The 14,232-nt window shown below is 44.5% G+C and overlaps 1 protein-coding gene across 1 annotated transcript in view; it reads right to left on the reverse strand.

Moving 5' to 3' along the window:
- Positions 1–7,570, reverse strand: part of NTPCR (nucleoside-triphosphatase, cancer-related) — a 30,043-nt gene extending 22,473 nt beyond the window's left edge. Inside the window, exons 1-3 of the mRNA XM_034662506.1 lie at positions 7,422–7,570; positions 3,038–3,200; positions 2,453–2,549 (exon numbers count right to left, since the gene is read on the reverse strand). Of these exons, the coding sequence (XP_034518397.1) occupies positions 2,453–2,549; positions 3,038–3,200; positions 7,422–7,455 (294 nt within the window). The 5' untranslated portion in view covers positions 7,456–7,570. The remainder of the gene's footprint in view (positions 1–2,452; positions 2,550–3,037; positions 3,201–7,421) is intronic.
- Positions 7,571–14,232: the final 6,662 nt, after the last annotated feature.

Consider the following 14,232-nt stretch of genomic DNA (forward strand, 5'->3'; position numbering starts at 1 on the left):
AAAAAAAAAGAAGAAGAAGAAGAAGAAGATAATCTAGGTAAATGGAGATCTTGTACTCACGGATCGAAAGACTTAATATTGCTAAGATGGCAATACTCCTCAAATTCATCTACAGATTTAATACAATCCCTATTAAAATCCTAATTCCAGTAATAAAGACAGTGTGGTACTGACCTAAGAATAGCTGGAACTGACATAAGAATAAATGCAACAGAATTCAGAGTCCAGATTAATTCTTGTATTTATGGTCAATTAACTTCAACAAGAGTCCCAAGAAATTAAAACAGAGAGGGAAGAGTCTTCAACAAATGGTGCTGAAACAACTGGGTATTTACCTGCAAAAGAAGGAATCTGGATGCGTACCTAACACCATATACAAAAATTACTTCAGACTACTGGCCTATATGTAACAGTAAAACTATAAAACTCCTAGAACACGTAGGAGTTGATCTTCATGAAATCAGGTCAGGCAAAGTCTTCTTTGATACAATACCAAAAAGCACAAACAACATAAGAAAAACAGGTAAGTTGAATGTCTCAAAAACATTCGTGCTTCAAAGTGACAGCGTCTACAGAATGGAAGAATATACTGGCAATTATATATCTGATGACAGACTGGTATCCAGATCTTATGAAGACATCTCTCAACCAGGTAATAAAAAGGCAACTAAGCCAATTTAAAAATGGGCAAAGCAAATGAACACACGTTTCTCCAAAAAGATATACAGACAGCCAATAAGGACATGAAAAGATGCTCAACATCACCAGTCATCAGGGAAACGCAAATCAAAACCATATAGTGCTTCACACCTCCTACAACGGATGAAATTAAAAAGACCATAATTGGTCCTGGCAAAGATGCGAAGAAACTGGAATCCTCATCCACTGCTGGTGGAAATGTGTAGCTGCTCTGGAAAACAGTCTGGTAATTCTTCAAAAAGATTTATATAGAATTATCATATGATCTATCATCTCTACTCCAAGGTGTAACCCAAGAGAACCAAAAACAGATGTCTACCGAAAAACTTGCACACAAATGTTCAGAGCAGCATTATTCACAATAACCAAAAAGTGGAAACAATCCAAACGTCCATCAACTGATGAGTAGATCAACATAAGTGGTATATCCACTCAGTGGAGTATTATTCAACCATGAAAAAGAAAGATACGCGCTGAACTATGCATAAACCTTGAAAACATTTTGCTAAGTAAAATAAGCTAGTTACAAAAGACCCCATATTACATGATTCCCTTTTTAGGAAATGCCCAGAATGGGCAAACTGGCAGGCAAAGAAGGTAAGGTAGTGGTTGCCAGGGGCTGGGACGGACAGAGATGAATGAAGAATGACTGCTCATGAGTATGGGGTTTCCTTCTGAAAGGATGGAGATGTCCTAAAATTAGATTGTGACAACTGGTTGCACAATCCTGTGAATATACTAGAAAAAGCTGAACTGTATATTTTAAATGGGTGAAGTGTACAGTATGTGAATTATATCAACAAGCTGTTGAAAAAAAAAAAAACAGGTAATACAGTGATAAATGGTGTATCACAGATGGTCCGTGACTTAGAACAGTTCAACTTATGATTTTTCAACCTTACAGTGGTGCAAAAGCAATACAGATTCTGTAGAAACCATAGGTCAGATTTTTAATTTTGACCTTTTCCTGGGCTAGTGGCAGCACGCAGTATGATCTCTCCCGATGCCGGGCAGGAGTTGGAGTCCCAGCATCCAGGCAACCACGAGACCATGAGGGTAAACAACCAACACACTTGACAACCACGCTGCACCCACACAGCCAGTACCTGCTTCCCTTTCAGTATAGTATTCAATATATCGCATGAGACCTTCAACACTTTATCATAAAATAGGCTTTGTGTCGGATGACCTTGCCCAACCGTAGGCCAACGTTCAGTGTTCTGAGCATGCTGAAGGTCGGCTGGGCTGAGCGATGATAGTTTGTAGGTTAGGTGTATTACATGTGTTTTCCACTTACCATACTTTCAACCTGCGATGGGTTTATCAGGAGGTAACCCCAACGTAAACTGAGGAATATCTGTAATGCGTTAGGTGCTTACAATGGTACATAATGACATTTTCCCTTCCTAAATGTTTATTTGTTGTGCTGTGAAAACAGGATTAAGACATAAATAAGAGGAAGGCAGAGTAAAGACTTCACTTTGGGAGTCTTGGTAGCTGAGCATCAGACCCTCCCAGTATAAAATATTTCCCTGGGCTGAATATGTGTGACAAGGAATTTATGTGTAGTTCAAAGTGACATCAAATATGGTGAATATATCCTTTTATAAGGCTCAATCACTTGAAAACTTTTCAGTTGTAAGATGTAAAACTGGCCACTCCTTTGGAGCAAAACCACTCTGTTCCCAGGGCCAGCAGTTCCCACAATGCACCAAGAAGAGATGGACTCAAGAGGCAGAAATCACATACTTACATCCTTCAAGACCGGAAGGGCCAAGTGCTCGAAGGAAGTCAGATCCACCACATACTGCCCAACCCGGCATTCACGTTTTCCAGGAGGCGGCTCTGACCTGAATGAAAAGACAGGGCATTCTCTGTTGAAAAACCCCTGTACTAGCTGCTCCAGTGAGCCTCTGGCCTTCCATGTCTGCTAAATCACCCTTAAAAATCACCTACACAGTGGTGGTACGCAAAGCTAGCCTGGTTCCATGTTCTCTCCTGACAACAGGGCCACCGACAAGAGTGCATACCACCACCAACACCACCCCCGGGCCCGGCAGGTACCTTGCGGCCAATCCCAAAGCTGCAGGGAGGCAATGCAACAGAAATGCGGCATAAGAAGCAGGACAATGAATTACAAAATGCTGAAAACTTATTACTTGGTGGAATAAGTTTTAAGTGAACTATGATATTTTTATACTTTGCTGTTCATGTGATGGTTTCAATCTCTGTTTTCTTTCTCTGAGAAATCCATAAAGGTCTTCAAGATATAAGGGATCATTTGGATCAATCCTGTGTCCAGGGAGAATAAAACACCATAGAAGTGAAATATCAGTACCCAATTCTAGACAAAACTCCCCGCATGCCGGATAACGTGACAACATCGAATCCTATTCTTCTCCCTCCCTGTCTGACTTCTTCTGTGTAAAATCCATCGACAGGCACACCGGAGGATTTTAAAACCTCACTGGCTTTCTGGATCAGTGTTGTTTTTCCAACTCCTAAAACAAAAACATAAAACAAAACAAAAGCCCATTAGGAATCACTGCCTTGCTAGAGGACACACAGCACTCCCGGACTCTTGAGAGCGATCACCGTGGGGAGAGAGATGGGCTGCGCATGAATTTTATGAACATCAATTTCACTTCAATTTTGATTGCTCCAGGTGTTAAAACTTTTTAATTTCAAGCATAATAAAAATATGGATGGGATCTTAAAGTTTTATTCTGAAATTCTGAAACACCATTAATTTTGTCACATACCCAATCCCAAGACCAAATGAATGGCTTTGTGGTGACAGTCAGGTGCAATGTGCATCCTCTGAGACAAGCTTCTAGAGCTAGGTTCACTCTCCTCCTTGGGTGGCCACACTCTTTCACCAGGAAGTAAAACTGGTCATGCTTGGGTCACAGGCTTGGCACCTTAAACTGGGATTTCAACCTTTCAAACCTCTGGACCTACATTGAAGGGTGGGAAAATCCCTTCACTCCTCCATGGACTTACATTGCTATGTCTCCCAAAAAAGTCTCTCTTAAATACCACTAACAGCACTAGAAATGGCAGTTTTTAAACTTTCTCACAAGAGCAATCCTATCAGGTTGGCAACCCCTTCTATGACCTCCTCCAGTGTCCCTAAGCATTCCTCGGGCTTGTCCCCCAACCCTTTCCCAAATTACAACTTCTGCACCTCCACGGCCGCACCCACCTGGTCGGTTAACTACTCTGATGGACGCTTACTATGTGTTAACAAGCACCAAATAAATAACACTCGTAAATAACACTCATCACCGGCCTTGTGGAGCCAGGCTCTACTCTAGCAAGCTCTGCAAGCATTTCCCTGGTTACATCCTCACAATTGCCCCTCTCAGGGAAATCACCTTCTTGTTCTTGTTTTACAGATGAGGCACAGAGAGGTTAGGCAACTTATCCAGGCTTACACAACGAGTAAGGACCATACGTGTTAACAGGGGCCTTTGTGTGTCACCATGACCTTGTTTCTGTAGCCTTGTTCCATACACATTGAAGGCAACGGCATCATGATGACCCAAAAATGGAAAAAGGGGAAACCTCCGGCAAGTCTGCAAGAGACTATTTCGAGATACCACAAGGTTGTAAATCATATTATTTCTATGGCTGCCGACACAGAGTCATCAGGGTTCCCCACGAATCCTTTTAAGCTTCCTTGAGATCAACTATGATCTGTTCTTTAATGAACCTCTCCTCCCAACTTCACGCCAGCAGACAATGGTGGCTGGCCTTTTGGAACATGAACAGCAACCCAGCCACATGCTCCCTGTGCCTGGAAGAGAACCGGGTAAGCTTTTCATCCCAGCTCCGTCCCCCAGTAACTGCTGCTTTAAGAAAGCCACGGAAGAACCCAGTTACTGCAGGCCAGAGGCACTGGTGGTTATATAGCTGGTCCTTTTCTGAAGGGCAACTTCAATGTGCCTTCCAAAGTACACAGCACGTCTGTCGCTACAAATTCACCTTCAGCAAAAATCTGACCACGGCACAAAGATATGAAATAGCGTATTTATGTCAGTACTCACTATAACAGCAAGATATGGAAAGTGATCTATATGTTGGTCATAAGGGAGTGTGAAATTATGGTACCACGTTATAATGACATATAAACACGCAGGAATGCTATGCAGCCATCAAAGAGAATACGGTTTACCTAGGTTTATTAGCACAGAAAACAGACCACAATACATGGATAGACGGAGAAAAAGCAGGTTAAGACACAACAGGTATATACAGTAATATTCCATTAAGCTTAAAAAAATGAAGTATATGTTTCTACAGAAGGAAATGTCGAGAAGGAACTGGGAAGGTTCACAGTACTTATTTCTATATATAGCAACTCCATGTGATTGTCACTTTCTTCTTTAAAACTTTGAATTTTTGGGGGGGGTCTTATAGTAAGTGGGCATTACTCTAAATGCAAAAAAAAAAAAGGTACTCCATTTTGAAGAAGATAACAGAGAGCAGCTATAATAAAAGGGGGCGCTGCGTATCCTGCATGTTGGACAGGACACGGGGAAGCAGGAGGGGACACTGGCTCAAGTCCCTTCCCCATCAGCTCTAGAAATCTTTCAGTTAATTTTTTATCTCCATCAATTCAGCTGCTACCCTCGCGCTGTCTACACTATGCTGAAGGAGACCCCAAAATAACAGCTCCACACCACACAGAGGCAAGACAAGCAGGTCAGAGAGCTCCAGAATCCTTTTGGTTCTAGTTCTCTCATAAGGCTGACCCTGAGATAAAGATTCAAGTGCAGGCAGTTTAATTTGGAAAGCAACCCCAAAGCCCCAAGGGAAGTAACTGTATTATCAAGCAAGTTACCTGTGTGGGTAGCTAAATCTACTGGGGAATCCTAGGGGACAGTTTTAGACACATGACTCAGTTCTCCTGTCTGAGGGGTGAGGAAGTAGGGAGTTTACCCACCAACTTCCATCTATCATGGGTTCAAGGCTGCTCCTGGGGGACAGGAATCCCCTGGCCCTTCAGGCCTGCCCCATACACAGGTATAGCAGAATTCAGTGCCCAGAGAAAGCCCTCCAAGGTCAGTCAAAAGGTGGACAGTTGCAAGTTGGGGAAAATGCTAAGTGCCAAGGACATACTAGTGGGGCACTGACAACATATAAAACAAAAAGTGACCTCTTTGAGAAGATATATTACCTGACGAACTGAATATGTAGATTAGAGTTAGACAGGAGGCAGAGTTTGAGACAGTTAGTGAAAGAAAGAAATTATATTAAAAAAAAAAAACAGACAGTAACTCCAAAGGGGAAAAAAAGTTGCACATAAAAGGAAAAGAAAACTATAGATTACTGACTACATGGCTTTCTTGTGATCAGCTTTCACATGTACTGGGCTAATCAAAATTACACTATAACTGCACTAGGAAGAGGAAGAGAGGGTGACTAGGTTTTAGGACAGTCTTAGAAGAGCTATATGGTAGAATTATTTGAGTCTTTCAACTGTGTGTACATAAAACTTTTATAAAAAAGGAAACAAGAACCAGTGTTGGCCTGGCCAACCTCTGTCCTCAGCCACTTCCAGGACCCAGGCAGGTACTAACACAGTAACAGATCACTTCTGTTATGAAACACGTAGATGTCTTGGGGCCAGCCTGCGGAGCAAATGGCATTCCCAGTTTCAAATAAAGAACTGACAAATCAACTTTCAGAAGACAGTCTTTTGCAAGGTTAGGGAGTACTTTGGATGTTAGAAATTCCTCAAACCACTCTCCTCACAGCTTCCCCATTGGTAAAAATAAAATTCCAAAGTCTATAATATGAAGTGTGGCCTGTGCTACTTAAGGCAAAACGTAACCATTAAAATAAAGTGGAAGACAATTCTAGGCCGTGAAGGACAATCTTTGATATCTGAATGCTCCGCTAACTTAAACATTAGACCGACCTTGCAAAGGAGCGGAAGAAATAAATCACTTTTTCCACTCCAAGCCCACCTTTCTGCCTTAGCCCATCTGATGCTGCCACCACCTTCCTGAGTCACACCTGATACATGTGTAGGGCCTTGGGTTACAGAGTGTCTCCTCCTTCAGTCTCATTTGAATGAACACTATCCCATCCACTCACAGCCTCACAGGGTTGAGGGTTTTGCCCAATGGCTGGCATTAGTGAGGCCAGGCACAGACAAGGGATCTGAGAGGGGCTTCTCATCCTGCAGCCTCATCCCGGGGGGGCGGGGGGGGGGGGAGGTTTCATCTTTACTTCATTTTCCTTCAAGCGAAAACCCTTGCTTCCTTCCATTATGAATGCAGGCCAGATCCACAGTAAGGCAGCACGTGTGACTACCAACAGAAACCAGACGCCTCCATGTCAATCATGGTTGTGGCAGACGTGCCCATCCCAAGTTCAAAACTGCGTCGTTAGGTATACTGGGGCCGCTGGACCCCGCTCTTCGTACCTTCACAAAGAAGCCTGCATACTATCAACCACAATTTCTTTTCCTTACTAGCGTTGGCCTCAATTCTAATACTATCTTTTGTACTTAAAATCGCGCTTTCTGAGAAGGGACACGTATGCTTCAGATCACAAAGCCTGTAATTTAAGTTGGGAACTTCAGGGGCCAGCAGCCAGAGCCCTGGAGCCCGCCGCCCCTCCCTGAGAGCACGGGGCCGCCCCCACCCCGCGCGCCACCCCCCGTGCCTACCCCCGCGGCCTCCCATAAGCGGAGACCTGGGCGGGGTTACCTGGGGGCCCCGTCAGGAACACGTGCCGGGCCATTCCGGCGGGCCCTGGTAGGGGTCGCGGCCTGGATCCGGGTCGGGGTCGGGGTCAGGGTTCCGCCCCCCAGCGAGCCCCAGGCTCCGCCTCCGCCGGCCGGAAGCACCGCCTTTGCGACCGCGCATGCGCCTCAGGTCTCCGCCTCGGTCCGCGCGTATACCTCCGCCGGCCGCATCCCTCGCGCGTGCGCTTTCGGCTCTCGGTCTCAGCGCGCGCGGAGGTCCACCCTTAGAAGGGTTGGAACGGTGGTCGTCTCCTCTTCTCTGAGTCCATGTGCTTGACCCTCGATGTCTGGCTCACGCGGGGTGTCTCCAGGGAGACGTGCGCGAGAATGTCTATTACTAAGCCAGTGCTGCCGTACCTGAGCGCCATCCTCCGAGTCCTGCCGCTGACATCCAGACCTGCGAGCTGAAATTCCCCCGGGCTGCGGGCACAGCCCTTCTGCAAGTCTGGTCTTGGGACCCTTCCTTCAAAGGGAAGAGGCTTTTACCGATTCGAACTCTGCCCAGCGCTGTCAACCATAGCTGCCAGTAAAATTACCTGATTAAACGTGCTTGATGCCTGGGCTCCACATCCCTAAAATTCGGTTTGATCTCGGGTGTGTCCTGAGTGCCTGATCTTTTTTGTTGTTGTTTTGAACTCCCCAGCAATTTCTAAAGTCCACTGGGGTTGAGAACCACTTGTTTAGGCAGACTTCCCAATCTCAGTCGTGCATATGAAGACCAGAAATTGGTCTTTCTTACCTCTATACCTTAAGTGGAAACCAACGCAAGACACAGTTGGAGGATCTCATTGCACAAAGAATTAAGTGGCTTTCCCCCACTCACTTAGCCACTTGAAGTGTTTCAGCCAGGGAAATGAAGTGGCATTGGCCTTGGGCCAAATTTACCTGTGAACTCTTTCAGTCAGACATGTGTAAGGTTTGACTTGTGATCAATCATTCTCCATCCTGGCTGAGAAAGCAATTTCACTGAGTGCTCAACTTAATTGGTTTGTGCCCACACAGGACCTCCAGGGCTCCCCTTAGTCTGCTATATACATCAGTCAGATGGCCTCAGTTTTTTAGCTATTTAAAAAGTAATCATCTAAAAAATAAGATTTGTGCGGTGTAGCTGTTACCATCATTTTGGCAGTATTTATAAAGCTGCGTCACTTCTAATGTAGGGCCTTCCACCTATATTTTATCTTTAGCCTCATGCAAATTGGAATCCAGAACCGCTGATGTAGCCAAATAAACCCATAGTAGTATTTTCCAAAAGAAAGGAAACATGTACACAGTCATAAATACACTTTTGTTTTTATCAAAAATATCTAATCGAAAACACTTAAACATTAAATGCAAATTATGTAAAAATTCCATCACTGAAAAACCATTTATAGTTTATAAGGATCGCTAGGAGTTGTATTATTTTTCTTTTGATGTTATACCTGGCATTCTGGTAACTACTAATGGGCATCAGTTTAAGTAGCTCAAGGAACATACAGTTTCCAGATGTAGAGAATTGATGTTTTAGAGAACGAAAAGAATATTCTTCTGTAATTAGATGTGGGGTTTTTTTTCCACTAAAAACGATTTATTTGGGTGATGATTACATGGTGTCTTAACTTCATGATAATTCATTGATCTGAGTCTTTTGATTTGTACAGTTTCCTCTATGTGTTATACATTAACAACAGATGAAGTACTTTATATTAGAGAATAATTAGGAACATATTTTAGAGTAAATAAGTTATTGAAGTATTGTGCTGAGTCTAACTTTTTCTTACAGTTGAACCATGGTATAATTACTTAAGGAACAGGTGATTTCAATTCTTTCTTCCTAGGTGTGGTCTCCCTTTTGGTAAGATGCAGTATAGTGCTTTATTAAAGCAATTTGTAAGTACATGCTTAAAATTTCCATGACTTTAGGATCCTAAAAAACTATCTTTGGAACCCTTTATGCCTGGGCAAACCGGGATAGCTGGTCATTCTACAGTTAAAGGACAGAGGAGCATTTAAGAAGCAAAACAAAGGGCTTTATCAGAGTAAATGCTATGGGTTGAATGTTTGTGTCCTCCCAAAATTCATATGTTGAAAATTAATGCCCAAAGTGATGGTGTTAAGGGGATGGGGCCTCTGGGAAGTGATTAGGTCATAAAGGTGGAGGCCTCATGAATGGGGTGAATACCCTTATAAGAGGCCCCAGAGAGATCCATAGCCCCTTCTACCATGTGAGGACACGAGAGAAGTCCACCACCCAGAAGAGGGCTCCTATCTAATCATGGCACTCTAATCTCAGACTTTCAACTGAGAGAACTGTGAGAGATAAATAGCTGTTATTTATAAGTCATCCAGTCTATGTTTTGTTATAGCAACCAGAACAGACAAAGACACTATGCAAGCTATTTTCTAATAGTTCAGTTCTTCTGAATATAGGATCTTACTCCTGAAGAACTTATCTTGTCAGTTAATACCTAGAAAGCCTATTTAGCAGTCTGTATGTGAACCTGACCAGTTGGTACTCTGGGCTTCGTCTCTATAGTGAACCAGGGATGGCTTTACACCCTCAACACCCGCTCTTCCTGCCCAGCAGGCCTGGATGCTTCCCCCGTGTCTCACACACACACACACACACACACACACTCACGCTGGTGCGCAGTGGCATCTCTCTGGCCTGGATACAGAACAAAGGTTCTGACACGTACTTTGTGATAGGTCCTGAGTACAAGAAAACAGACCAGAACAAAGATTATGGCTAGCAGGGATGTGAAAAGAGGAAAGTGGGAAAATCAAAAGTAGTAACCATGCTTTGCCCCCAGCATTTATTTCCCCATGTGGAAGTAGCACCTGAATTATCCTTTTAGGACCATCCCTTCCCCAGGCCCAGTCCCTGTGATTAAAGAGTGGATTTTGGGGGCGCCTGGGTGGCTCAGCCATTAAGTGTCTGCCTTCGGATCAGGTCATGATCCCAAGGTCCTGGGATCGAGTCCTGCATCGGGCTCCCTGCTGGGCGGAAAGCCTGCTTCTCCCTCTCACACTCCCCTTGCTTGTGTTCCCTCTCTCGTTGTCCCTCTCTGTCAAATAAATAAATAAACAAAGTCTTTAAAAAAAAAACACACTTTAAAAAAATAGTGGATTTCATTCCCACCCTTTCTCATGGGGTGGGGGTGAGGTGGGGTGGGGTGGAGGGGCACTTGACTTGGCCTGGCCAATGAGAGCATTTCATCTTTCTGGCTCTGTGATTGGTTCCAGGAAGCACATGATCCAAGCTAAGTCATATGTATATAAACCCAAATCTTTTATCTGACATGTTCCTCTTCCTTTTAACCGTGTCATTCCCTACATCTCAGGATTGAAGATAACCACCAGCTGGTGTTACAGAAGCTGAAAGAGAAGGGGAGGGGTGGGGACCCCTCCCTCTCTCCCCAGTCACCTTTTATCCTGCAAGACAGGCTCAAATGTTACTATTCTGGGAAGGCTTTTCTGATTCTCCTGGCCCCTCAGCAGTGCTCCCTCAGCACCCATGTCGTGACACTACAAGGATGTTTATATACACCCCTTCTCCTGCGATCAAATTATGAATCCCTCAAAAGGCAAGACCCTAACAGGTCTTTTCTTATCCATCCCTTTACATGCAGCATGCCCCATAGTATCTACAGCACATTCAACCACCCACTCTGTGCCAGGAACTCTTCCAGGTGCTGGGGGACACTGCAGTAAAGAAAACAGAGTCTGCCCTGGTATAGGTCATATTCTAGTGTCGAGAGACGAACAAACAGACAAGAAAATATGTAGATAGAATGCCACATGGTGGTAAGGCCACGGGAAAAAATCAAAATGATGGGGAATGCAAAGGGGGTGAGTGCATTTTATAGGGGGTGATCGAGGAAGCTAACACTGAGAAGATACTGCCTGAACAGAGCTCTGAAAAACGTGAACCTTGTAGAAGAAGTCTGGGGAATGGCAGTTTAGAAAGACAGATCAGTGTGTGCAAAGGTCCTGAGGTAGGAGTGCTTGGCTGAAGAAGGAACAACAGCAAGCCAGTGTGGCTGGAGAAGACTGGGAGCGAGAGATGGGTCAGTGATGAGGTCGAAGTGGCAGCAGGGGCCCAGATCCTTCAGGCTTTATAGGCCATGGTGAGGACTCTGGCTTTGACTGTAGCAGAGTGGGAAAGCCATTGGAGGGTTTTGAACAGAAGAGTAGCATTATCTAAGTTGTTTTTAGGAGAAGATCCTCAGGCATCTGGGTGGAAAACAGGCTGCAGATGGGCAGCGTAGAAGCAGGGAGACTGTCAGAAGGCTACTGTCATAAACGAGATGAGAGATGATCACGTATTCATGGACCCATAAAATAGGGGCGTAGTAAATGTTTTCTAGAGTAAATGAGTGAATAAGTGAAAATTGAGGTAATATTAAACAGTCATGCTTGGGTAGTAATGTCCCTGTGGCAGTCACAAGACTTTGCTTGACCAACAAGTCGAGCAGGGCACTCACATCCTACAAGGAATCCTGCAAGGATTCCCTTTCTAATACAGACAGTGGGGTTGGTTAGTGTGACATCCCAAGTACTGGGACAGTAAAGCCCCACTAGAAAGCCCCGGTCACAGCCCTGTGGTGCCCCATTGGGGTCACACGCACTGTCCCATCCACCTCTCTTTGCCAAGGGCACCTGAAGTTACAGAGGTTGGCTAGGAGAGGGAATGCCAGTGTGCTGGCTGGAAGAATTGCTCTGAGCAACCTCCAGATGTACTGTGGAGAGAAGCAGCAATCCTCCTTGTTGTGGGTAGAATTCTCAAATAACCCCCCAAATTCCCTGCTCTCCAAACTGTATGCACCATGCATACAGGTTATGTGAAATCGCCTTAAGTTGACCCTAAGCCAGCGAGGAAATGGGACCCCTACTCCTCCAACCTCAAAGACCTAGATTCTGCTGAGAACAGATTGCTCGAACGTGGATTCTCCCCCAAAACTCCCAGATGAGAACTCAGCTTGGCGCACACCTTCTGAACAGGAAACCCAGCTACAGTGGAGACGGGACTTTTGACCCCCAGAGCTGTCAGCGTACAAAGGGGTGGGATTGTAAATTGTCAAATTTGTGCTAATCTGTGACACAGCAATGGAACCCGGTAGACCACAGACACACCCGCACATGCCCGCTCACCCGCATCCCCGTCCTCAAATCTCCAGGCCAGCTTCAGTCCCAGGCTCTGGTGCTCTGCTAGTTACATTTGGAGGGATACTGGGGACACAGACTGTACGTTCTAACTGGATAATTGTTAAAGAATTTGTGCACATATTTTAAAACTACCTTAAAGTTGACCTCCTATGAACTAAGCACCTGACATCTATTAACCCCTGAATGTTTACACGCCCTGTTAGGCAGACATTGTCACACCCACCCCACTCTCACTTTATAGATAAATCAGGCCTTGGAGAAACCGAGTAACCTGTCCAACCAAACTCTGAAAACTCTTAGTGCTGAGGGTGAGACCAGAATCAGATTTGGTGACTTTGAAACTGTGCTGTGTTACATATTGACTTTCGTGACAGACTTTGTTTAGGGTTTTCGGGACAGTAAAGTGGTATTGTGTTTCATTTTCCCAGAGGGCCAATGTATATTGATTCCCATCAGCCCCTTCTAACACCGTGTGAGGCCTGGAAGCCAGTGGCATTCGATGTATGCAGTGTTAATTTGTGACAGACAAGTAATTGGGGGCATTTCAAGGCAGGTTCTGTTCTTATGCCCCATGAACAGCCCCCTACTAGCTAGTGAAACAAAGATCCTGGGTATTTGATTTTGGTCACCCAGTGTGAGATAGGGCAGATTTTCATAGAGATGAGGACAGACGGAACCGATTCTACCTGAGGACCCCTACCTCTAGTCCTTATTTCATGATGATGCTCCAAATGGAGTCAAGGGTAGCTAGAGTAAGGAGTTATTGGGAAGACTCGCAAGGCCTGGCCCTGTTCACTGTTCCACAGACCTTCATGCTTGAAAAGCTGAGGATAATTGGCTTCTGGGCTTCCTGGTCTGGAAATAACCCAGCAAGATACTAAGAGTGTTCGCACACTACCTTGGTGCAGGAGAGTAGAAATGACAGTATTGCTATATGGGAGGACCGTGGGCTCCTGCTTGGTATGGAGGAGATGCCAAACAGTCTCACATGCCCAGAGGAAGCATAATCTATCTGTCACAAGGCCTTTGCATATGCTATTTCTGCTTCAAAGGCTCTCTCTCTCTCTCATCATCTTCCCCTAATTAACATTTATTCATCATTCCTGATCTCCCAGAACATTCCAAGTGTCCCTGATTTAGCTCCTTTAGCTTCCTGAACTTCCAGTTCATTTTACTGACCATAGTCATAACTGAATAATTAGTTATTTAAATTAACGGAATGACTTTCTCCTCTGCTGGAATGAAAACGAGAGAGAGAACTGAATCAGGCTTATTCGCCACCCTATGCCCAGGTAAAGTTCAGTAAATGCTTGCTAAATAAATTAATTTCTAACTCAATCATTTATTTTTCGGTGGAACCCTTTTGAAAATCCTTCTCTATGTTAAAGATATTTGGGAAAGAAACAAACGAAGAGTAGCAGCCTACTGCTCATAATAGCATTCTAAGAAGTATAATGTCAGTGTCGTCCATTGTATTTATTCTTCTGCTTACAGAGGGCTTAGTAGGTGTCCTAGGGCAACAAAAGATGTATACGATAGGATCTTTGCCCTAAAAATACTTACAATCTACTTTGGAAGCCATACCCCCACACACAACACAATTAGATAATGACAGCAATGAA

This window comes from Ailuropoda melanoleuca, chromosome 6 (genome assembly GCF_002007445.2).
Source record: "Ailuropoda melanoleuca isolate Jingjing chromosome 6, ASM200744v2, whole genome shotgun sequence".
Taxonomy (NCBI): domain Eukaryota; kingdom Metazoa; phylum Chordata; class Mammalia; order Carnivora; family Ursidae; genus Ailuropoda; species Ailuropoda melanoleuca.